We start from the raw sequence: 26,300 nt of genomic DNA on the forward strand, positions 1-26,300 counted from the left end.
AACAACCCAGAGTCCAGGCCTACTGTTGGTATCGTGGGCCTTGACCAGGTCTATAAAGCAGAGATGCAGGTCTTATTGGGATTCCCTACACCTCTGCTCTATCTTCTTAGGTTTTTTCCTCTGCTCTAGCAGACGGACAGAAAATTTGGCATCTGTGCAGGACGCCCTTTCCTGAAACCGCATTGGGGCTCCGCAAGGATCTTCTCAGCGTGCCTAGCAAGGCAATTTTGAATAACCCTTTCCAGGACCTTTCCCGGCACACTGAGGAGTGAGATGACCCTGTCGTTGATACGGTCTGTGCGGTTCCCCTTCTTAAAGAGGGGGACCACCAGGGCATCCTTCCAATCCTGCAGAACCCATCCAGTGGTCCAGACTCTTGTTGTGATGTCATGTAGGGCAGTCTGTGCACAATTACCACCCTCCCTCGGCTTTTTGCCTGGGAGATCATCTCTGCCCAGTGCCTTTCATGGTCTCAGATTCTGGATCGACTTTAGTACTTCCTCAACAGATGGCACCTCAGCCAGCCACTCACAGGGGGTGACTTCCTCTTCCAATATTTGAGACACCGCAGCCTCAGCAGGGTCATCCCCACTTTGTCCCACGAAGTTATCCAGGCTGAGGGATGTCCCCTCCCCCAGGACCTCATAGAAATGCTCAGCATATCTGAAAACCTATTCCTGGGGGTCGGAGATTGGATCATCGTTCTTTCCCCTAATGATGGTAATAGATGTGGCGCTGCATGTTACTTTTTGGATGGAATTAAAAAGCGATTTGTGATCGCGAGCCATTGAGGCAGACTCCATCTCCTCAGCAACCCGCAACCACCACCCATCCTTGCAGTGCCTCATGGCTCTCCGATCCTCCGAGCGAAGGTTGCGGTAAGCCTCATTCTCCAACGTGGGATGCTGTAGCTGATGAGCGTGGGCCTGTCGCTTTTTCCCAGCTAGCTTGAACACCTCCTCTGTGAGCCAGGGTCTTTGGGGAGGTCTCGACCGTGTACCCAAAGCAGCCATTGCAGCTGCATGAGCCACAGTTCTAAACCTCACCCATTTCCCCTCGACATCAGGAGTGGGGGACGATGTCAACCCCAGCCGCAAGCGATGGTTAAATTCTCGCTTGCAACTTTCATCAGCTAGCTGAGACCATGCCACTAAGGGTTTTAATGGGGTCCTGGGTGTACACCCACTACTGGAGTGGAGGATTGGCAGGCGTATCTTCCAGATGACAATTCGATGGTCAGTGGGCAGATCAGCTCCACGGTAGGTCCTGGTGTCAAGGACATGGGCCTGCATCCACTGTTCCATCACTATGTAGTCCACCAGATGTTCTTGCTTGGACCCAGCATGCAGCCATGATGTTGTGTGGATCCGCTGATGCCGGAACAGCTTGTTGGTAATTACAAGCCCAAGGGCTGCACAACAATCTACCAGCCTCCTGCCGTTGTTATTGAGTTGATCTGGCCCAGGCCTTCCAATTACTCCAGACCAGGTGCCAGCATCATGACCAACGTGGGCATTGAAGTCACCCAACAAAATGACTCTCTCCTGAGGGGCCACTTTAGCTAGCACCTGTGACAGGAAGTCATAGAAGGCATCTGACTCATCGGCCTTTGCTGCATCCCTCCATGGATGTTCATCTTCAGTGGGGGCATAAGTAATCACGACCACTATTCCTCGCCTCTGGTTGATGGGAAGGTGAGCCAAAAGTAGCCTGGGGCTTACAGCTTTCCACACCTCACCGCCACGCTCCCATGCCCCCTTCATTCTTTTGTTCAGAAGAGCCACTCCCTGTTGTTTGGTAGTCTCCTGCCCCGAGTGGAGGACTGTCCACCCCTCATGGTGGCAGGCACCAGAACCGGTCCACCGGACCTCCTGAATGCCACAGAGGTCCAGGCGGTACCAGTCCAGCTCCCAACAAAGGAGTGGCAGCCTCTCCTCCACAGTGAGCATTCTAATATTCCATGTGACCACACGTAGTGGTTTTTTGTTGTTTCTGGAGGAGCCCTGAGTGTAAGGATTCAATCTCCTGGCTCCGCCAATTGGGGTTTGGCCAGGAAACGTCATAGAAGCCTGTCCCCCCGGGGCCTCCGGCACAAGCTTATTTGTTACATTTTTATGTTTATATCGTAGTCTCGTGGTAATTAATTGAAGGTGGAGGGGTTACCAGCCCCTCGCACCCATCCAGAGCCCCCGTTTAGCCATTGTGGTGATCACAGACGCCATGAGGGGAGAGGGGCCAATGGGCATTGGCCCCTCCCCCCACAGCAATGTCCACGACGGGCACACACAGACTCACACACAACTCACACACATCTATGGACTCACACCAAGACCGTAATTATCTGCAGATATTTAACAGATGAGATGCGTTGCACCGTTAATTCCTCCATTTTGATAATACTTCTCTTGTCCATATGCATCTGTGCAGATAGTTTTTTTTGCAGTTAAGCCATAGTCCCCACATACTGCTCGTATTAATGTTGATAAGAGGAGCGGCGACCCACTACTCTGTAGAAAAATATTAGTATAAACGCTTGTTACAATATAAAAGCCCATTGAAGACGTATACTATTTTATGTACTGTTTACAAAGTGTGTTCACAAATCCACACTGAGAAACACAATGATTGACAGAGGGGTGTAAATTATTTTTTAGATAGTGTATTTAAATAGAGGTACTGCAGGTAATTAGTTTTCAGTTTTAAAGGCATAGTTTAACAAGACAACACTTGTCACCATCCTTCAAACCCATTGGTGAAAAAGAGCAAAGTTTTTGTTTACATCATAATATAATGTTTACGCGAGAGCCGAGGGCTTATGGGACGCCGAGGGCTTATGGGACCCCGGGGTCCCGCCATAAGGTTTATTTGTGGAACTTGAACCGTGGAAATTGATTGTTGTCCAATTTGGTAAATCATCAATTGAAGAACATAGCTATGAAATACATGAAACATCAGTATTAAAATATCTATCTACACTCCTCTTTGTCAAGTCCGCATGTGTAATGATGGAGGCACCTTCTTGGTTGGTGTGTAGAAATATAAACAAAATAATGTCGCCATTTTCTTTTCTGTCCCCTCAGTTGCCCGCCTTCCGCCACGGGGAACACGTGATCAACGAGTCTCTGGGGGCAGTGCTCTACCTGGAGGTGAAACTTGAACGCAGTCACCATGCTACGTTATGTTTAACCATTAGTACATTCAAATACTGCCATTGCAATGTGCTAACAATGCTCATTACACATTCTGAAAATGTAACCAAGTGATCAAATAGCTATATTTATGTATATAAGCGGTATCCCATTCACGAAATGGATATTACAAAAAAATACTATTAGCTTTATTTGTTTATTCATCTGCAAGGATCTACAGTTATTACGGAAATTGTGCAGTGGTATCATGGATGACGTGGTGTACTTTCCTGTCAACACCTGATGAGAAAACCAATCTCTCGATCTTCTAATTGTGAATCAAGCAGCCTGCTTTTGCACTAAATAATAATTTGCTCAGTTGTGGATAATATAAGTATAGTGCCGTAGATGGGCCACACTTACCGGCAGTGGTGGACAGGGCCCATCTGCAGGGGTACCTCGGACCCCCAGGGGAGGGGCCACTGTGCCAGCCCAAGAGGGGGGGGGGCTGCTGGGGGCTCAGGATCCTAGGCAACAAAGCCCCTTGGCGTCACCAACGGGGGGCTGCGTGGGATTGTAGATCCCACGCAACCCCACCCATCGATGGGCAAGGGGGATAAAAGGGCCACTTCCCAGCCGACCGGGACCAGTCACAGCTGAAGACCCAAGACCAGCCAGCTTAGGACCCTGGGCCCCCTCACCCCGTTGTCCTTGTAAAGCCCGGTGCGCTGTGCGGGCCAGTGGTGGGACTCTGAGACTCCCGGCCCTTCGTCCTTGTAAGGGCGAGTTCCGAGGAAGCCAGAGTCGAAACCTGCACCTTGGCTGGGTCGGGTCAGGTAGCCTCCCCTAGGGTAATTGTAGCCGGAGGACCCGAGAGCGTAGCCAGTGTCAGGCATGCTAGAAGTAGGCTGTGTTCCTAGGCAGGGTCAGTAATGTTGGAGTGGTGTGCTGTAATAAAGAAGTTACGTATGAAAAGTGTCTCCAGAACCCATTACATAAGTAACACAATACATAAGCAGACAATTTATGTATCTCGGTAATATATCCATTCCCCCACTTAATGTCAACCACAAGGCCTTCTGGGAGTGCATAATTCAGCAATATTGGTTTAATACAAGTGTAGTGTGGTTCAAGGAGGCTTGGACGACGTAGTCGGAGGCACACTTATTTATTCAACACAGTTGTATCTACAGGCCGAGATATACAACACTCGGAGGGGTATCGGCCCCTCCACCCGTCTAACTGGGAGATCGACAACCTATGTTACAGCTAGCCTATTCCTAGGTCCTCCACTATCGGGCTAGGGGAGGCTAGCTAACCCAGCCCTGGTTCAGCTGGGATTACGGCACCCTGAGTTCCCAGACCGGCTCTTACAAGAGCATCGGCTCTGGGCTCTTGGGGCCACGCCACTGGCTGGCCTTGGTCGGTCCTGAGAAGGACAGCGATCCAAGGGAGTCCCAGGGCTTATCTAGCAGGTCTTCTTGCTTCTCTGGTTGAAGCTGAACACTCAACCACGAACCCTCTGGCTCACCGCCTTATATAGCAATTCCCCCCTGAGGGGTGGGGCCGTGGGGGATCTCAGCGCCGTATTAACCCCCCAGTGTGTTTGTTTCCCATCCGTATCAACTCTATAACACCCCCTCCGTAACACCTCTACACAAGCAACACTGTGGACTGGTTTTGACACAGTGTCACATAAAAAATGTGGCCATTAACTAATATAGAAGTATTTTTACGTCACGTTTCATATCGCAGCCGCGCGTTCCCTACATATACGACAGACACCAAGCTACCCATAAAAACAGCATTGTCTTTTTAATGGGAAAATGTGTTTCCATGTAAATCTTGTTGTAAAATAGGTAGAATCATCGACACTGTGAAATAATTACAGAATAATGTATTTACCTGCGTGAGGCAAGCAAGTATGCATATTCTGTTCGCTTTCCTTTGTTCGCACCTCCAATGAGCACGGTTGGCAACGTACGGTGCGAAAGAAGTTCAACATACATACTGTATTAGAAAAACAAGTTTGGTTGACTGGCTTGAGGGAGGGATACATTCAGTGCATGAAAATCTGACCAATGTGGCAATATTTATTCCTCATGGCTCCCATGTTTCAACTACACCACATGACTGAATTGTCACGTGAAGTGGTATAATCATAAATGCCGGTTATGTATGAAGAAGCGTGATGCGTTTTTTTTTTATTGAGTGAACGCCGGGTCGATGTGCGCGTGCAGAACCAATTCAAGGCACAGGGGACGAAGCTGATGCCAGAGGCGGCAGCAGAGCAGGCCGTGGTGCTGCAGCGCATGTTCGAGGTCCCAACCCTCCACCAGAAGAGCGGTATTACATCCAGAATAGAGGTTTTTTTTTGTTGTTGTTGGGTTAGATCGCGTGAATATAAATTTGTCGTTAAACCCTGCCACCACACCCGACGCAGCCAATTGGTAAGGTTTGTCACGTAAATAAAACGTGCCAATTAGTAACTAGTTCAGCACTCACCAGTTGTGTGATGGAGAGTGAACCCGCAACATTTACCATTTCTCCGGAAATTACAACCAGCCTCATCAGGCGACAGCCAGCGTTGTGGATAAATCCTCAGTCTTAAAATAGAGGGATAAATGTGATGTCGTGAAAGCCTACATGTTAAACTGGTATTACGTCCCTTCTCTATAACAAAATACATTTGAGGCTTTAGAAAGGAGATTTAATGTGCAATCAGCGAATCGCTAAAAGCGTTCATATTTATGTAGTGGTGTTATTTCACACGGACAACTTATTTTTCTCTTGTCACTTTATTCATACAGAACTCCTCGCGTTCAACACCACATATCTCCGTCGCAACTCTTCCTCTTGTACTGCTCGTCTGCTACACTCTACTCGCTCTCTCTCGCTCCGCTAGCCTGCTATGTTGCACTCTGCTAGCTTCTCCGCTGCTAGCCTATTACTATATACTCCGCTAGCTTATCTACTGCTAGCCTTATACCACCAACACTTAGGATTCCACTAGCCTCTTACTATACACTCTGCTAGCTTCTCTACTGCTAGCCTTCTCACACTCACACTTAGGATTCCGCTAGCCTCTCTACTGCTAGCCTTCTCACACTCACACTTAGGATTCCGCTAGCCTCTCTACTGCTAGCCTGTCCACCGTCACTCCTCCAACCTCGCCCATGCCTCCAGTGGGGGATTAGCCAACACCGCTGGAGAGGACGAGGTGTGGAGAGCGGGGTCCCGGACTTCTCTTGAATTCTCTCTTGTCTTCACTCCAACCAACTCAACTGCATTTCCCCGCACATCCGCTTATATCCCCTCACTAATTAAGATACCTCAGTTGGCCCTCGTTGAGCCGTAGCTCACGCGGCGTCTCCGCCCCGCTTATCGCCTCTATCTCCCACCTGCGAGGCGCCTACCCCGTGTTTTCATTTGCAGCAAGCCAATTACCGCTATGCATCTCAATTGCCCACCTCTCTCTGGTTGCTCTTTTTCTGTCTCCCTCTCTGCACTTGTTCACCCCGACGTGACCTCACTGTCCGCAGCTCACACATGCGTGCACACTGTTTGCACCCCCCCCCCCCTGCGTTACTCCACTACATCTATATAGAGAGGGGAGTAAGTTGAGTAACAGAGATAAAAATAGATTATGTGAAACGGAAGGCAGTTTGAGTGAGCCAGTGGGGGTTGGGGGGTGACACCTGAATAGTGATGACAGCAGACTACTGCTGACCACTGGACACCTGGCCAAAAGTGCAAAGCCTTCTCACCGCCGACATGAGATCTCACCAATGCCTATGAGGGGTACAGCCTGAAAATTGACACATGACTCATTGGGCATCGTAAAACCAGCATTCTCCAAATGTCTTGAAACCTGTGTGTTGGTCTTATGCGCAACACGGCATACATTATTTTTTGTTTTAGCTACCCTTTGTCAAAGACAACAAGTATTTCCCTCAGTTATATTGAACATGCAGTAAGGTGAGACCACACGTTATTATTTGTGATTAATCATTTGGGTCTGATTGGCACGTTAAGTTGAGTATGATTAAAATGTCCAAATTCTCTTCTGCATTGATCTGATCAGATCTCTTTTTTTGGACATGGTCAGCCATAAAATAATATATTTTACCTATGAAGATTTTTTTTTATTTCCAATGGCTTGTTTTTATGAACAAAATAGCATAAAAATTGTATCTGCTAATGTGTCGATCTTTTTTTACGAGTACATTATAATGACATCGGTAGTTTTGAATGTTGATTTGATTGTACATCCGTGCTAACATGTGATTGACAATTTGTATGTGAATGCAGTGATTGTGATCATGTACACATGGATAGTACCAGAGGCAGAGCGGCACGAGTCTGCTGTAACACGAAACAAGCAGGCTCTGGGTGAGGAGCTAAAGCTTTGGGAAGGATACCTTGCGAAGGTATGGTCCAGAATACCCATTGAGATCCGAGGATGGAATGCACATTATAATTTGTATCTTACCTATAAATGTCATTTTTTGTCTGTGTGTGCGTCCGTCTGTCTGTCCATCTGTCTCTGTGGGGACGCAAATTGCGAAGGATTTGGCTCACAAACCGTGGGGTATATGTGTGAAAAAGTAGTCAGGTACCACGCCAGCGCTATTCCATTTTCCCATCCGTCAAATTTAAAGTAGTTTAATTAACAATTTAGTGGTTTTTTTTCCTTACGCCGCTCAACGTGCAACGCACACCCGCCATCGGTGGGGGGGTGATTATCATTCGCGTAAAAATTGCAATAAAAATACGCAAAACGCTGAGGTAAATTCTTCACAGTGTCATCTCCCCCCCTCACTCCAATGTGTGCACTTACTACTATAGGGTCGGTAGATACTAATATAGCGTTAAGATACTATTATTGTAGAGCAGGCGGGGGGTTGGTGGGGGGTGGTGGGGGTAGCGGCCCAACCTCCAGCCTGCCAAGGTGCCACCTTGGCCGGCTGGGCAATCTAGGCGAAGACGGGGGCTCTGCACGGGACTACGTCTCACGACGGCACTGTCAGGTTAGTAGTTTGTGCTATAGAGTCGATATATACTGCTATAGAGTCAGCATGTACTACTGTAGTGATAGCAGGTACCACCACAGTCAGTATGCAATGCTGTAGTGAAAGCAGGCACCACCAAAGTCGGTATGCTCTGCTATAATCATAGCAGGTACCACCACAGTCGGTATGCACTGCTGTAGTGATAGCAGATACCACCACAGTCGGTATGCACTGCTGTAGTGATAGCAGGTCACCACCAAAGACGGTATGCACTGCTGTAGTGATAGCAGGAACCACCACAGTCAGTATGCGCTGCTGTAGTCATAGCAGATACCACCACAGTCGGTATGCACTGCTGTAGTGAAAGCAGGTACCATCACAGTCGGTATGCACTGCTGTAGTGATAGCAGGTCACCACCACAGTCGGTATGCACTGCTATAGTAATAACAAGTACCTCCAAAGTCGGTATGCACTGCTGTAGTGAAAGCAGGTTTCACCAAAGTCAGTACAGTATGCACTGCTGAAATTATAGCAGGTACCACCACAGTCGGTATGCACTGCTGTAATCATAGCAGGATACCACCACAATCAGTATGCACTGCTGACGTTAAAGCAGGTACCACCACAGTCAGTATGCACTGCTGTAGTCATAGCAGGATATAACCACAATCAGTATGCACTGCTGTAGTGAAAGCAGGTACCACCAGAGTCGGTATGCACTGTTGTAGTGAAAGCAGGTACCACCAGAGTCGGTATGCACTGTTGTAGTGAAAGCAGGTACCACCACAGTCAGTATGCACTGCTGTAGTGAAAGCAGGTACCACCAGAGTCGGTATGCACTGTTGTAGCGAAAGCAGGTACCAACACAGTCGGTATGCACTGCTGTAGTGAAATCAGGTACCACCAAAGTCGGTCTGCACTGCTGTAGTCATAGCAGGTACCATCACAGTCGGTATGCACTGCTGTAGTCATAGCAGGTACCACCACAATCGGTATGCACTGTTGTAGTGAAAGCAGGTACCACCACAGTCGGTATGCACTGCAGTAGTGAAAGCAGGTACCACCACAGTCGGTATGCACTGTTGTGATAGCAGGTACCACCACAGTCAGTATGCACTGCTGTAGTGATAGCAAGTACCACCAGTCGGTATGCACTGCTGTAGTCATAGCAGGATACCACCACAATCAGTATGCACTGCTGTCGTTAAAGTAGGTACCACCACAGTCGATATGCACTGCTGTAGTGATAGCAGGTACCACGGAGTCGGTATGCACTGCTGTTGTGATAGTGGATACTGCTATCGAGTTGGTAGATACTACTATAGAGTTAGTAGATACTATAACAGTCAGTATATACCGCTACGCACAGTAAATACTGCTACAGTCAGTAGATACTACTACGGTCAGTAGCTACTGCTATAGAGTCAGTAGATACTACTCTAGAGTCAGTAGAAACTCCTATAGAGTTAGTAGTGACTACTATAGTCAGAGGATTCTACTATAGAGTCAGCAGATACGACTATACAGTTAGGAGTTACTACTATAGAGTTGGTAGATGTACTGTAGGGCCAGTAGATACTACTGCTGTCAGTAATTACTACAGTCAGTACATACTACTATACAGTCAGTAGCTACTGCTGGCTCAGTAGATACTACTGTACATTCAGTAGATACATCTATAGAGTCAATATATACTACTTACTCTGTTGTATGTATGGTGTATAGGTGTATATACCTACGTGGGGGTAAATATATTTTTAGAGGGGGGTCGACATTTTTCGGAAACCTTTTGTATTACTTTTTGGACTTTTGCAAGCCACTTATAATTTTGTTGGCGGAGAAATGGACAAACGGCCCACCGGGCTTTCACAATAGCTTAGTATCTGTGTATATATATGTAAGGTTTTTAAGAGAAGTTTTGAAACAAAAAAAATTGACCCGGGCAACGCCGGGTACTTCCCGCTAGTCTTATCTATAAACGTCATTTTTTGCCTGTCTGTCTCTCTGTGTGTCTCTCTGTCTGTCTGTGTACGAAACTTGCGAAGGATTTGGCTTACAAACCGTGGGGTTTACATTTTAAAAAAATAGCCAGGTACCACGCCATAAGCCCCATGGTGAGCTCTTCCATTTTCCCATCCGTCAACTTTAAAGTAGTTAAATTAACAATTTAGTGCTATTTATTACTTATTTATTTCCTTATGCCACTCTGCGAGCGCCACAGCACGCATTTGCAAATGCGCGACAATGCCGTGGTTGCACCTAGCAAAGCACACGCGTGATCGGTGGAATTGGGGAAAAATTCTCATTCGCGTAAAAAATGCAATAAAAATACACAAAACGCTGAGGTAAATTCTTCATAGTTTTATGTCCTCCCCCACCACCCCAATGTGTGCATTTACTACTATAGCGTCGGTAGATGTTACTACTATAGGCCGTAGATACTATTGCTGAGCGGGTGGGGGGATCGTGGATAGTGGGGGGGGGGGGGGGGGGGTAGCAGCCCAGCCCCAGCCTGCCAAGGTGCCACCTCGGCTGGCTGGACAATCTAGGCAAGGCCGGGGGCTCTGCACGGGACTAGGCCTTACTACTACACTCTTTGAAGTGAGTACTATTATAGAATTTGACTTAAAACTTTCGTGACTGCAGGAATTCATGTTATTTGGTTCATTTGGTAAAGTCATGTCGATGGTAAAAAAAAATAAAGTAAAAAAACAATATTAAATCAAACCACTAACATAGACTGTTGCCTGGTTCTTCTGGTTCTGATTCGGAGTGAATGTACTGGCAGTCTATAATGTAGACTGTAGCCTGGTTTTTAAGTTTGGTGAGCGTATTGGCAGTCTATAATGTAGACTTATTCTTGGTTCTTAATAACCATTGCTACAGTCTACAATATAGACTGCCAGTACACTCACCAAACTTAATAACCAGGCTACAGTCTACATTATAGACTGCAAGTACACTCATTCCAATTAAAAACCAGGCTACAGTGTACATGAATGTTTTTTTGCATTATTTCTATGTTTTTATCACTTTTTAAAAAGTATTTTTCTATCTACGTTACTTTACAGAAAGAACCAAAGATTACTATTATAGAGTTAGTATAGCTAATACTACAGCCAGTACACACTGCTATATATATAGTATAGCTACTACTACAGCCAGCACACACTGCTATAGAATTAGTATAGATACTACTACGGCCAGTACACACTGCTATAGATATAGTATAGCTACTACTGCAGTCAGCACACACTGCTATAGAGTGAGTATAGCTACTACTACAGCCAGCACACACTGCTATAGAGTTAGTATAGCTCCTACTATGGCCAGTACACACTGCTATAGAGTTAGTATAGCTACTACTATAGCCAGTACACACTGCTATAGAGTTAGTATAGCTACTACTACAGCTAGTACACACTGCTATAGAGTTAGTATAGCTATTATTACAGCCAGTACACACTGCTATAAAGTTAGTATAGACCAAGCTGTGTGTCGTCAGAGTCCTGTATTACACTACTATAAAGGCAGTATATACTACTGTAGTGTTAGTAGTTACTACTATAGTCAGTGTATACTACTATAGTTGGTAGTTACTACTATAGAGTCAGTAGATACTACTATAGAGTCAGTAGATAGTACCGTAGAGTCGGTAGATACTACTATAGAGTCAGTAGGTAATATTACAGTCAATATGTTGAGGTGCAAATGATGACGCGGAGGCAGGTCTTGAGGTAAGGGCTTGCGCCGGTTATTTATTAAGGGTTTAGATAACTTCCCCAGGGGTAGGGATCCTATACTGGGTCCTTCACACGACCCTTCACTCGATCTGTTCTTAGCTTGGCGAGCTCCCTCGAGTTGAATCGGGGGTTCAGCCAACACCGACCTACCGGGGAGAGTAGCACCTTCTATGACTACCGCCGGCTTCTCTCCAGACTCCTTGAGCTCTACCCCTGGCTGGCTCTTCAACCGTTTTCTATCCCGGGCTCCCACAGTGACCCCGCTTTCGTCACGGGGTCCCCGTTAAGTACCTAGAGGAGACATGACGTCATCGCTCTACAAATAGATACCACTATAGTCAGTAGATACTGCTATAGAGTCGATATATCCTATTATAGTCAGTAAATACTGCTATAGAGTCTGCGGATACTACTGTAGTGGGTTCGCATTAGGTGCACACACACGCAGCTTAGAGGCAACACTATTTATTAACGGTAAGTAATATAACACTGTACATGAGGTGGTGACCACCTTCCTCAACTCACTAACACTCTGGAATGTGACACAGACTGGACCAGGCAGGCAACGGCCTGCCTGGCCCAGGACGACGACTCGGGACTTGACGACAGATGATGTCTTCTCTTTGGAGTACAGTACAACAGCCTCGCTCTGCGTTCACACCACGCTTATATCTGCTTTGGCGTGGCTGGCTCCGCCCAGGCGTGGCTGGCTCTGTCCAGGCCACGCCTCCCTTCCCAGGCCACGCCTCCCTTCCCCCACCTCTGGGAAGGTCCGGATCCCTCCACCATGTGACCCCCCAGGCACCTCCTTGGGGCCCCCAGCCCTCGTACGGGCCGACACAGTAGTGACCTTTCTATGTCACTACATCACCCCCCCCTGTATAAACACACAGCCGTCCCCGGCTGTAACACAACTGTGAAACATTGAAAAGGTGTGCCTCCGAACCAGCAACATTAATAAATAACCGGCGACCGATAAGAAATACAATCACGTAATATACACAGAATCGACGAGGGTGAAAGGAAGGAAACCGCATAGAAAATGGGGAAATAACAACAAATATACATGAAAACTGGCTAACCCAGCACAGCCTCCCCGTGAGAATCACTCATGCACCGACATGTGAGTGTGGCCATTGGAACGACGGCGTATGCAATGAGCAAGGAGTCTGAGACTCATGTAAGAGCAGCCAGTCTTCAACGAGTCCATGTGGCCGGACCTGGGGAACCAGAAGCGGCCCAAAGGGCACGGCCCCTCCCCCCAGGAGTCAGAACAGGAGGAGCAGGAGTAGCTGACACATGCTCCACTCCCCCCCCAGTCCATAGCCGGTCGGCATAACCGGCGACTCCAAGGTGCCAGGTAGATACTGCCTCCTGTGACGAGAACCAAACCCTCCTGAGGCATCACTCAACGAACACTCGCCTCTGCTCTTCGGACATGACAGTCACCCGTTAGCACCCCCCCGCCTTTCCGACGTGGCGTCACAACCAGTAGCACGCGTCGGCCATATCGGGGGGGGGGAATTTCCATGTTACCACCCCACCACCTTTCCGACGCGGCGTCACAACCAGTAGCACGCGTCGGCCATATCGGGGGGGGGGGAATTTCCATGTTACCACCCCACCGCCTTTCTGACGCGGCATCACAACCAGTAGCACGCGTCGGCCATATCGGGGGGATTTTAACCCAGTCTCTCTCCAAGACTCGCATCGCAGCATATAGCTGTACCGACCGAGCTGAGACCCAGTCTCTCTCGAAGACTCGCATCACAGCATATAGCTGTACCGACCGAGCTGAGACGACCCAGTCTCTCTCCAAGACTCGCATCGCAGCATATAGCTGTACCGACCGAGCTGAGACGACCCAGTCTCTCTCCAAGACTCGCATCACAGCATATAGCTGTACCGACCGAGCTGAGACGACCCATCGTTCACTCACTGCACAACATGCACCCTAACAACTGAGGGATACAGTCCCAACATAACAGGACAACTCCACCTGAACCTTACAAATCTCCAGCCCACTGTTTCAACGCACCTCGGAGTGTCTCACTCTCCGGGCCGTCAGGTCAAGCCATCAGACACAGCATGATGGGACCACACTCTCTGAGCCATGTGAGCGCACAGCCCACTAGGCTAGACAAGCCACGGAGTGTCTCGATCTCCGGGCTGTCAGGTCAAGCTGTCAGACACAGCATGACGGGACCACATTCTCTGAGCCATGTGAGCGCACAGCCCACTAGGCTAGACAAGCCACGGAGTGTCTCGATCTCCGGGCTGTCAGGTCAAGCCGTCAGACACAGCATGACGGGACCACAATGTTCGTGTTAGACACGCAACTCTCACTGGGCCATCCTGGTCAGGATCTGCGCCCCAAGATGAGTGACAGCCAGCACCACAATTCCAAATCCCTGGCAGCATGTCACCATCGCAATTTAACACCATCACAACACATACAATTTGAATTATGATCCCCCACAGAACTGATCCAATGCCGAACAGGTACGCACAATGTGTGACGATCCCGAATATTCAATGGTCACAACAATACACCTCACATCCCGTATCCGTACACATCATCTCCGAGACTCGCATTGCAGCATGCAGCTGTACCAACCGAGTGGAGAGAGCAACGCAATTTGACGGCAATTAACGGAAACGCACCCCCGATCCATGTAGAACACAAGGGGCATTCCCGCACAAAAGACATCATCTGTGCAACAACGGACAGGAACCAACCAGTGAGTTTGAAACAAACCGAAGCTGTCATTTCAAAATCCCCTTCAACATTAACCATGGGACTCAGGGCATTTGAATTTTGAGAGCAAAAAAACTATACACAAACCCCAAGAATCGCCGAGTTGATTAATACAGTATATGCAGTATACGAAGTTCGTAGAGTCAATCATTTGGCGCAATGCTCCATCCAGTCCCCACATGGCAACACACACAATCAATACTCCAGACAATCCGTACATAGTAAATAATCACAAGCAAGTACCCAACAGTCCATACACTGTTAACAATTCCAAGCAAAGCTCCATACGGTCTGTACCTTGGCAACAATGACGATGAAAGTTTCTTACAGTTACACATGACAATCACGAGCGAAACTCCATACAGTATACACAATAACAATGGCGATTTCGCAACACAACGATGTAACAACACGAGTCATTAACACGGCAACCTACAGGATATCAACGGAGCTCGGGACACCAAACAACGAATTAATCATTAACTACACCCAGAAGATACCGATCTCGACGCCGTACTTAACAACACTGCTACAAGCAGACACCCGCATGGAAGCCGCGTCAATTTATCACGCACACGACCGGACGAACACGCTCCGCAAACCAGCGAGTTAAAAAAAACACACGCGATCGCAACCCGGCACACGCAAGATGGGTGAAGTTATTATTATTTTTCTTGGGGCCGGGTGCTTGTCATGTCACGACTCGCCTGGCGACTTTGAATAGCGGAGGGCGGTAAGGTGGAGCACTGGGACGGCCCGAAGAATCTTTCATGGTGAATACGGCCTGCTCTTGCGAACCCATCCACCTCTCGCGCTCGAGCAGAAGACTGGAACTCCCCCTCTGCAGGCGTTGATGTCGGCGGGAGCAGCATTTTGGCAGCAGGAGCGGCGTTTTGGCGGGAACCGCGCCCCGACCAGCCCTCGAGTTGGCGGGAGCGGCGTTTTGGCGGGAACCGCGCCCCGACCAGCCGCCGAGTTGCCGGGAGCGGCGTTTTGGCGGGAACCGCGCCCCGACCAGCCGCCGAGTTGGCGTGAGCGGCGTTTTGGCGGGAACCGCGTCCCGACCAGCCGCCGAAATGGCGGGCCCACCGCGTGGCCCGCATGCCCGGGCCTCCCCTGCCAGCCCCCGCAGCGACGATGGTGTCCTCTCCCCGCGGGTCCGTCGCTCCGTTCCCGATGGCGGCGAAGCAGCAGTGCGATGCCAGTCCCGCCGCTTCGCGTGCAGCGCCATCTCTCTCTCTCTGTCACCGGGGCTGCCATCCCCGGGGCTGTCCGAAGGATGGTCGTCACACCGTCCCCGTTGTACGAAGGCGTCCAGGTGAGTTTTATATTTGGTTTTCGTGCGCCCATTTTACTTCCCTAGGATAACACCTAGCAATATTTATTTTTCCACAACTTCTGACGCCAAATGTAGTGGGTTCGCATTAGGTGCACACACACGCAGCTTGGAGGCAACACTATTTATCAACGGTAAGTAATATAACACTGTACATGAGGTGGTGACCACCTTCCTCAACTCACTAACACTCTGGAACGCGACACAGACTGGACCAGGCAGGCAACGGCCTGCCTGGCCCAGGACGACGACTCGGGACTTGACGACCGATGATGTCTTCTCTTTGGAGTACAGTACAACAGCCTCGCTCTGCGTTCACACCACGCTTATATCTGCTTTGGCGTGGCTGGCTCCGCCCAGGCGTGGCTGGCTCTGTCCAGGCCACGCCTCCCTTCCCAGGCCACGCCCCCCTTCCCCCACCTCTGGGAAGGTCCGGATCCCTCCACCACGTGACCCCCCAGGCACCCTCTTGGGGCCCCCAGCCCTCGTACGGGCCGACACAGTAGTGACCGTTCTATGTCACTACACTACTATAGAGTCTGCGGATACTACTATAGAGTTAGTAGTTACTGCTATAGAGTTAGTAGTTACTAATGTAGTGAGTGGATACTACTATAGAGTCAATATACAGTATATTATAGATTCAGTAGATACTACTATAGTCATTAGATACTACTGTCGAGTCAGTATTTACTACTATAGAGTAGGTTGATACTACTATAAAGTCGGTAGATACTACTAGAGCAGATACTACGATAGTCAGTAGATACTGCTATAGAGTTAGTAGTTACTACTATAGAGTCAGTAGATACTACTGTAGAGGCAGATACTACTATCGAGTTACGAGACACTACTCTATTGTATGTAGGGTGTGTAGGTATTTATGCCTACGGGGGGGGGTAAATATATTTTTGAGGGGGAGGGTGGAGGTCGACAATTTTCGGAAACCTTTTAAATCAACTATTTTCCTGCCACTTTTTGATTCAGAACTTCTTCAAGCCTCTTATAATTTTGTTGACGGACAAATGGATAGACAAACGGAACGCCGGGCTTTCACAATAGCTTGTTACTTGCAAGTTTTTAAATGTATTTTTCCCCCGGTCAACGCTGGGTACTTCCCGCTAGTAATTAATATTTGTTTTGTTGCCAGCTGTAAAATTGTTAGAATATAAACATCTCCTATTTATTTTCAGTTTTTTTTTACTGGACTCGTTGCTGACTAATACTTAGATTCCTCTTTAGGAGAGGTATCACAGATGTAGAGGTGTATTTGTAAAGGTGTATTGGCACGAATGGGTAACAAACACAGGGGGCGTGGTTATGGCCGTACACAGAGAAGGTTCTCACACCGACGTCCGCACCAGCATCCCCCACGGCCCCCCCCCGGGGGGGGGGGGGGGGGCGATTGCTATAAAAGGTGGTGAGCCGGAGGGCTCGAGGTCGAGTTTTAGCTTTAACCAGCGAAGAGTGAAGACCAGCTAGAGTAGGCCCCGGAACTCCCCTGGCTCGCTGTCCTTGTCAGGACCGACCAGGGAAAGTCGGTGGCGTGGCCCCGAGAGCCCAGACTGATGTTCTTATAAGAGCCGGTCTGGAGACTCAGGGTGCCGGGAATCCCAGCTTGACCAGGGCTGGGATAGATAGCCTCCCTTAGCTCTGTAGTGGAGGACCTGGGAGCAGGCTAGCCGGGGTAGACGTGGGGCCTCCCTGTTAGACGGGTGAAGGGGCCGATACCCCTTCAAGTGTTGTGTATCCCCGGCTCTGTAAATACGTTGGTGTTAATAAATACGTGTGCCTCCAACGACGTCGTCCGAGCCTCCTGCAACTTACTACATCTGGTGTCAGAAGTGATCGTTCAACGATGGACACACGAGGGACGACTCGTACCAGGGAGCTGGAGATGGAGGATACCTCGGCCGACTCGGCACCAGAGATGGCCGAAGTCGGATCCGAGCAGCCGGGGCCGAGTACACTCGCGCCGCAACGACAGGAAGGGTGGGGAGCGTCGGCCGAGGGACTTCGGCTGGCTCACTCCCGCCTGGCGGAGCTGCTCTACGCGGCGGCCGCCACGTTGGAAGAGATCACGCGGCTGGGGGCTGGAGAAGCTGCACGGGGCGACGGCGGCCGACACTCAGCGCCGTTTTCCGCCACCTCGACGCGGCTCGCAGTCAAATTTCCCGCCATCGCTACAGTGGGAGCAGAGGGCGGGGCCGGCCTGTGTCAGGTGACCGCCGAGTGCCAAGCAGAAGCCGCAACGTCATCAACACCGGCCAGCGCATCGCCAACGGAGCGACCGGCGATGCCATACGCTCGGCCCGCCCACACTGTACCGAGTGCCGGGAACGACGGGGCGCGATTCACGACCACGGACGTCGCATTACAGCAGCGACTACCGCCTCTCAAAGAGTTCGTGGGCGAGGACGGGGACTGGGGTGGCTTCAAGAGACGGTTCCTCGTTCATCAGGAGATGGCGAATTGGACGGACAACGAAGCACTACGCGCGCTGCCGGCGATGCTCGACAATGACGCCCTGGCTACCCTCACCTCGGCGCCAAAGGAAAAGCGCGCCACACTGCAGTTGGCGCTACAGCTTCTGTCTGCTGTCTACGGCCCGTCTTCGGACTGCAGGCAGCTGTTCCACGATCGCCATCGGGGCGCCAAGGAATCGCCTCTGGCTTTCCGAACGGCTCTCCTGGCCCTGGCGAAGGCAGCTTTTCCGCGGATGGACGAGGAGGGAGTGGACGCCATGGTGGCGGAATAGCTGTTGCTGCTGGCGGACGAGTTGGACGTTGCCGTCTTGGCACAAGACGACACAGAGATGTCTTCCTTGCTGGTTGCGCGCCACATCCACACGAGCTTGCGGTCCCTGCGTCGCAAGGCCAGCAAGGGGGTGACCGGCCATGCCATGGCGGCTACCACCCTCCCATCGGAGGAGGTCTGCGCGGTGGAGCGGCCGGGGGAGTGGAGATCTGCGGGACCACAGGCTCGGAATGGACCGAGCCGCCAGGAGCAGCCCAGGCCGTCTGTGGCGCTCACACGCTGCTACAACTGTGGCCTTCAGGGCCACGTGGCTTCAGGATGCCAGGCTCCTCGACGGCGCGGAGCGACGCCTCGTCCGGACGCTGCGCCGCCTCTACCCAAGCTCCAGCAGCAGAATACGGCGAGTCGTGGCACCTCACATGTTTGGCCTACGCACACACCTGTCACACACTCACTCACTGAAACAAACAGGGGTCGCAAATCGCCAGGTGTTGCATTGGTGTGTTCCGAAATGCGGCGGCCACTCCAACCGGGGTGGTCGGAGCTCGCCCATCGTGTTGTTGCCGCATCGGCGGGGTCGTCGGTCATGGTCGGTCACATTGATGGGGTTGAGGTGCGGGTTTTGATTGACACGGGAGCATCGGCGACTATTATATCTGATTTGATTTATAACATCCTTCCCGTTCAAAGCCGTCCTTTGCTCCCCATGGTGGTTCCATGCTATGCTGCTAACGGGGGCTCGCTGGGCATAATTCGGCAGATCCGCGCGCAAATTTGTATTGGGGACATCAAATTATCCGGGCCGGTATTGGTCTCCTCCTCGCTGGCGGTTCCGTGCCTGTTGGGGACAGACTTCTTGGCTAAAATGCCTATCCGTATATTGATCGACCAGGGTTGCATCGAACTCCCGTCGGGCCGACGTATAATGTTTTTGTCCTCCCCCGCTACTGAGCGTCGGGCATTCGCGATGGTGCAGGCGCTCGTGGCGAGGACTGTACGCGTACCACCGGGAGCTCAGATGCTTGTGCCTCTTAGGTTGCGTCGGCCGTTTGCTAAGGGAGTTGCGGATCGGGGGGTCCTGTTGGGACCATCTAGAGCCGTGGTCAATGGACCTGATTTAATAGCGGCTCAGACCATGGTGAAAGGGGACGGGGACCCATTCATTGCGGTCCTTAATGTGGGATCGCGAACGGCCATCGTTCCTCAAGGGACCGTGCTTGCGCATGCAACGCCGGCGCCCTGTGAGGAACCGGTCGTGGGTCAGGTGAGCACCGATCCTCCGTCGCGACCGCATTCGGGCTGTGATGAAGGATGGCTGGATGCGCTTTGCGCGGGATCAGTGGACCTGTCCGACTCACAGCGTAAGAGCCTTCGAGTTCTCCTGCGCGAGTTTTCCGACGTTTTTAGTCAACACAAATTTGATATTGGTTGTACTAAATTGCTGCGACACCATATTGACACGGGTGACAGCGCGCCAATCCGCCAACATCCTTTTCGGTTGAGTCCCGCCGAAAGGAGCATGTCAAATCGGCCGTAGACGACATGCTAGCCGCGGATATTATATCCCCTTCCACCAGCCCTTGTGGGGCGCCGATCGTTTTGGTGAAGAAACACGACGGCTCGCTGCAGTTTTGCGTCGATTTTCGTCGCTTGAACAAAATTTCCGTAGCCGACGCATACCCGCTTCCTCGGATGGATGAATCGCTTGATGCCCTAGCGGGGGCACGGTTCTTTTCCACGTTGGATTTGCTTTCTGGATTCTGGCAGCTCCCTCTGGACGAGGAATCTAAACCTAAGACTGCTTTCCGTATGCCGCACGGCCTTTTTCAATTTAACCGCTTGCCGATGGGGCTACATTCTGCGCCGGCAACTTTTCAGCGGTTAATGGAATTGGTCTTGGCGGGGTTGCAATGGGATTCGTGTTTAATTTACTTAGATGATTTCATCGTCTTTAGTAAAACATTCGATGACCACCTCCAGAGGTTGCGTGCTGTTTTCCTCAAAATGCGGGCTGCCAATTTAAAATTCAAACCGCAGAAGTGTCATTTGCTCCGCGAATCGGTGCGGTATTTGGGTCACATTGTCGGACGCTCGGGGATTGCCACGGATCCAGCCAAAACAAAATGTGTCAGCTCCTGGCCGACTCCCACCTCGGTGGGAGAGGTCAGGAGTTTCATTGGGTTCGCGTCATATTACCGACGGTTTGTAGCTGACTTTGCTACAATCGCGAAACCCTTGCATGCCTTGACGTCCAAGGGAGTCAAGTTTCATTGGGGACCGGAGGAGGAGGCTGCTTTTCGCTCCCTCCGGGATGCCCTGGTGGGGGCTCCGCCATTGAGTTACCCAGATTTTTCACAACCCTTCTTGCTCGATACAGACGCAAGCAACACGGGCATTGGGGGCGTGCTTTCGCAGCTCATTGGGGGCGTAGAGCATGTGGTGGCTTACGGGAGTCGGGTGTTGTCTCCGGCGGAACAACGGTACTGCGTTACCCGTCGTGAACTATTGGCGATCGTTTATTTCATTCAGCAGTACCGCCCATATCTGTATGGTCGACGTTTCTCCGTCCGTACTGATCATGCGGCGCTGCAGTATGCCTTGCGGATTCAACAACCATCGGGACAGTTGTCTCGATGGTTGGAGATTCTCCAAGATTTCGATTTTGTCACCACATATCGTAAGGGCATCCGCCACACGAACGGTGACGCTCTGTCGCGGTTGCCGCCCACCTCCGAGTGCGCTTGCCTTTTGGGTTCGGGGCATTGTAGACCTCCGAATGTGATCGCTGATTCGGTCCTTGCGGCCACCGCCGATGCGCCTTCGACTTTAGGTCCTATCGAGCAAGAAGGGAGGGATTCCTTGCTGGGGTTGTCCGTGGCGGAGTGGGGACGCCTCCAAATGGAGGACACCTCCCTCCTCGCTTTGCGTCATCGCATCGGGGGGGCTGGTCAGGGGGCGGAAAGAGTTGACTCGTGGGGGTTGTTCCAGGGGCTTTTAATGCACTGGGACGGGAGATCCCGCCGCCACCGGCTGGTGGTGCCTTCCGCATTGAGGGGTAGAGTGGTGTGGGCTGCGCATGAGCGGCTCCTTCACCTGGGGACTCACAAGACCCTTGCCATGCGCCAACTCGATTTTTCCTTGCCGGGCATGGCAAGGGACGTGGGCGATCTCTTGGGGTCATGCACGCAATGCGCGCAGCGGAATCCACCGGCGAGGGGGTCCAACCCTCCGCTGCAGTCCATAAAGGTTTCCCGGATTAACGAGCTCGTTGCACTGGATATTCTCGGGCCATTTCCCACTACACCTAGGGGAAATAGGTACTTATTGACAGGGGTTGAATATTTCACGAGATGGCCTATGGTCTGACCCCTAGCTAACCAGTCGGCAGCAGCCATCGCGGAGGCCTTTGTCCAGGGCTACGTCCTCGACAAGGGTGCTCCGGAGCGGCTGCTGACTGACCAGGGTAAAAAGATTTCAGGGAAACTCTTCCGCGAAGTGTGCGACCTCCTGGGTACGGAAAAAATTCGAACCTCCCCATATCACCCGCAAACTGACGGGATGGTGGAGCGGCTGCATCGGACTATCACGTCCATGCTGTCCCAACAGGTTTCTGAATCCCAGACCGATTGGGACCTTCACATTGCGGGGGTTTTGGCAGCCTACAGAACGGCTCCTCATGCGGCCACCGGATTTTCGTCTTTCTTCCTCATGTATGGCCGCGAGGCTAACCCGCCTGTTGCAACTCAGCTAAAGCTCTCGACGCTGCATGCAAACTCTAAATTGTCCGACCACGTCAAATTTAACATTGATAAATTGACAGAGGCGCGGGAGGCGGCCATACAGAATTCGGAACTTCGCCAGAGGGCGAATGAGAGGCTTAGGCTGGGTCGGGCGCATGTGCTCCAATGGAAACCGGGGGACAAGGCGTGGTACGGCCGTGGCGGGGGCCAGTGGAGGTCATACAGGTCTTGCGGCTACAATGTGTGCGCGTCCGATGGGGTGCACCGGGATTGACGCGCCCGAGTCCTGCGACCCCACCCGGGGGGGTCGGGGGTCGCTCATTGGACATACCGGATGCTCCCGCACCCGAACTGTTGACACCCACCGCTGGTCCGACCGGGGCTGCACTTTGTGACGGCCCCGCTGCAAGAACGCGCGCCAAAACGCGCAGACTTTTGTGAGACCGGCCGCTGGTGGGGACCTTGCGGGGGGACGTCCTGGGCGCTTGTACATATGTTGTGTGTTTGTGGGATGGGGTATTTATTCGGGGGGGGGTGCGTCGGGACGGGGGTTTTTTTATTTTTTTTCCTCTGTTGGTTGCTGGTTCCTGTTGTTGTTGTTGTTACTGTTATGCGAGGCACACGTGAATTCGGGGGGGGAGGCGTTTTGTTGGGACTTTGTTGCAGCCGGGGACGGCTGCGGGCTGTACAAGGGGGGTGATGTAGAGGTGTATTTGTAAAGGTGTATTGGCACGAATGGGTAACAAACACAAGGGGCGTGGTTATGGCCGTACACAGAGAAGGTGCTCACACCGACGTCCGCACCTGCATCCCCCATGGCCCCCCCCGGGGGGGGGGCCGATTGCTATAAAAGGTGGTGAGCCGGAGGGCTCGAGGTCGAGTGTTAGCTTTAACCAGCGAAGAGTGAAGACCAGCTAGAGTAGGCCCCGGAACTCCCCTGGCTCGCTGTCCTTGTCAGGACCGACCAGGGAAAGCCGGTGGCGTGGCCCCGAGAGCCCAGACTGATGTTCTTATAAGAGCCGGTCTGGAGACTCAGGGTGCCGGGAATCCCAGCTTGACCAGGGCTGGGATAGATAGCCTCCCTTAGCTCTGTAGTGGAGGACCTGGGAGCAGGCTAGCCGGGGTAGACGTGGGGCCTCCCTGTTAGACGGGTGAAGGGGCCGATACCCCTTCAAGTGTTGTGTATCCCCGGCTCTGTAAATACGTTGGTGTTAATAAATACGTGTGCCTCCAACGACGTCGTCCGAGCCTCCTGCAACTTACTAGACAGACACTGATAACAAAGTTAAGGTTAAAAAAACCAAAATATGAATGACCACAGATTCCTTAAATCCTTATTTGGGAATTATTGGAGCAGCCCTTTTCGATAAACCTCATTGCTGATGTAACTTACAGTTGGGCTCCGGATCCTACATCGCTGGGAAGAACTTCACCTTGGCTGATGTCGTCTTCTTCCCTAACCTGGCATTCTGCTTCAGATTTGGGTGAGTCTGTGTGAGTGGTTACACTAGATACACATCATGGGTATTTACACTACAAATAACACAATGAGAAAATACGTCAAGTTGCAATTACAATCCTAATCCATGTTTACCAGAACCAAGAAAAATTGAAGCATTGCATATTTTGATGACTGAAGAGTTGATGAGCCAGTTTATAAGGCTTTAACTTTTACATTTCTGGGCCATGGTTTTTGTAAAATTGTGAAAAGAATATTGCGATGTAATGGTTAGCAAACTGTATTTGAAATCCAGAGATCACTGGTTCCATCTCTCGATGCAACAAGTGCAACAATGAGCACGTTTCTTAAATCTCTGTCCAGCCAGTAGTAGAATGGGGTTCATCACAGTTGATCGACAGTCATGTTTGGTGGGATAAAGTGTGGGTACTCCCACCTCTTCCGAAGACATCTGACTCGTGTGGAATAGTTAGGTCTCCCTGTAGTGGAGGCCCTACCGCCAGCTGTGCTGTGCGCAAGCAAGGCTACCGGCATATTGAATATCGGTGATGCACTCTTACCATTATCACACACACTAACGTGTATCTGTGTGTACGCACGTTTAGGTTGTCTGTTGACAAGTACCCTCACCTGAGTGCCTACTACAGCCTGGTGAAGGAGCGTCCCAGCGTGCAGGCCTCCTGGCCACCCCACTGGAAGGAGAGTGACGGGGCACAGGAAGTGCTCAAGGACATCTAGATGTGATCTGTGTCACTCGCTTAAGCCAGCACTAATATGGTCAATACTTTTTCCCCAAATGTTATTTTGACCTGTCCACATGACACATGTAAACCAATAAACTCTTTTCTGAATGCATCCAAAAGTTTTGACTTGATTGGTTATTATTACTCCGTTTATCAGACACTGTGGGAGTATTTTATCTCTATTTTGCTTAAACCTAGAAAGGGGGAGGGATTTAGGTATTAGGAGATAATATTTTTTTTATGTACATCAGAGTGGTGCTTTTTCCTTTATTTAGAATGTTTACACTGCTGGATGAAGGCAAACAAACACGTGGAACAAATGAGACAGAAACCCAGGGAAAGAAACTGTGAGAGATAGACACAGGGACAGAGTGAGACAGAGGACAGTGAGACACAGAAACACAAAGTGAGGCAGAGACAATATGAGATACACCGAAACAGAGACAGAAGAAAAGTGAGTGAGACACGGAGACACACAGGGAGACCCATATAGACACAGGGAGACACACAGAGACACAGGGAAATAGCGTTTTGTGTATTATAGATACAGGTGTAACAGAGGACTGATCATTGAGCCTTAGAATGCCCAGTCTAAAACACATTCTTGCGGAGGGAGCTGGTAGGAACGTTGGGTTGCTCAATCAATGGCCAGGTTCAACGGCAGCGTGGTGTATTCCGCAAATATGCCCGACTGTGAGGGCGGGCACAAGCCGGCGTGAGTAGGTTAAACGTTGAGTTTTATAAGGGCACCACGGGGTTACAAGCCCCTCCCCACCCAGCCCCACCCTCCACTCCCCACCCAGCCCCTCCCTCCGCACCCAGCCCCTCCCTGCACGACGGACAGACACAATAATCTCCTGTGGGCTGGTGTAACCAGGAGGTTCCTACCAGTATCAACTTTCCAGTGTGACAGTCATCCAGAGTATCAGTGACCAGTGAGCCCTAGGATAACAGCAATCCAGAGTTCCAGGATAATAATAAACCACAGTAAGTGTGTAGTGAATCTTAGGGTCATCAATCTAACTCTGCTTACCTTCTAAGCACGATCCAGTGCGACACGGATCAGGGAATCGCAGGAATATAAATACCAAGCAACCTGATAAAAAAAATAAAAGCTTTTACCCTTTCTGCTAATTTTACAGGTGTTAAGATGTTCAAAGACAGAAGCTGGATGGACTTGCATCACGAGACCATGAAAGATGACCGGCTTATAGGGAGGTTTTTAACCAAAAGTGGATAGATCAAGGTGTGCATCTTCGATCTGTGTGTATGTGTGTGCATTCACACGTATTTGCCTGTGTATTTCCGCTTCTCCATTTGGGCATCTCATTTGATATTAAAATTACTCGTAACAAGTAACTTCAAGAAAAAGGAAAACATTATAGCATAATACTGAGGTTACCCAAAAAAGTTATTTTTTCCAGGTTATGCATTATTTAAAAAATAATCCCCAACAATGACTACAGTATACATGCGTTATATCAATGCAACTGACGCTAGTCATAAGGTGTTTTATACACACGTGGACTTCTGGCAATGCAGAAGAAACCTGAAATAATAAACATGTTTGAATTGTTCTTCAAATTACCAGTGAGCTGAATCAATAATAGATGGCGCATTAAA

General features: G+C 50.4%; 1 protein-coding gene across 1 annotated transcript in view; it reads left to right on the forward strand.

Annotated features, from left to right (window-relative positions):
- The window catches only part of LOC144933697 (glutathione S-transferase A-like), a 29,257-nt gene extending 4,482 nt beyond the window's left edge, over nucleotides 1-24,775 (forward strand). Inside the window, exons 2-6 of the mRNA XM_078858767.1 lie at nucleotides 3,081-3,146; nucleotides 5,369-5,474; nucleotides 7,440-7,558; nucleotides 23,871-23,959; nucleotides 24,540-24,775. Coding sequence (XP_078714893.1) covers nucleotides 3,081-3,146; nucleotides 5,369-5,474; nucleotides 7,440-7,558; nucleotides 23,871-23,959; nucleotides 24,540-24,672 — 513 coding nt within the window. The 3' untranslated portion in view covers nucleotides 24,673-24,775. The remainder of the gene's footprint in view (nucleotides 1-3,080; nucleotides 3,147-5,368; nucleotides 5,475-7,439; nucleotides 7,559-23,870; nucleotides 23,960-24,539) is intronic.
- Nucleotides 24,776-26,300: the final 1,525 nt, after the last annotated feature.

The sequence above is a fragment of the Lampetra fluviatilis genome, chromosome 8, assembly GCF_964198595.1.
Source record: "Lampetra fluviatilis chromosome 8, kcLamFluv1.1, whole genome shotgun sequence".
NCBI lineage: Eukaryota > Metazoa > Chordata > Hyperoartia > Petromyzontiformes > Petromyzontidae > Lampetra > Lampetra fluviatilis.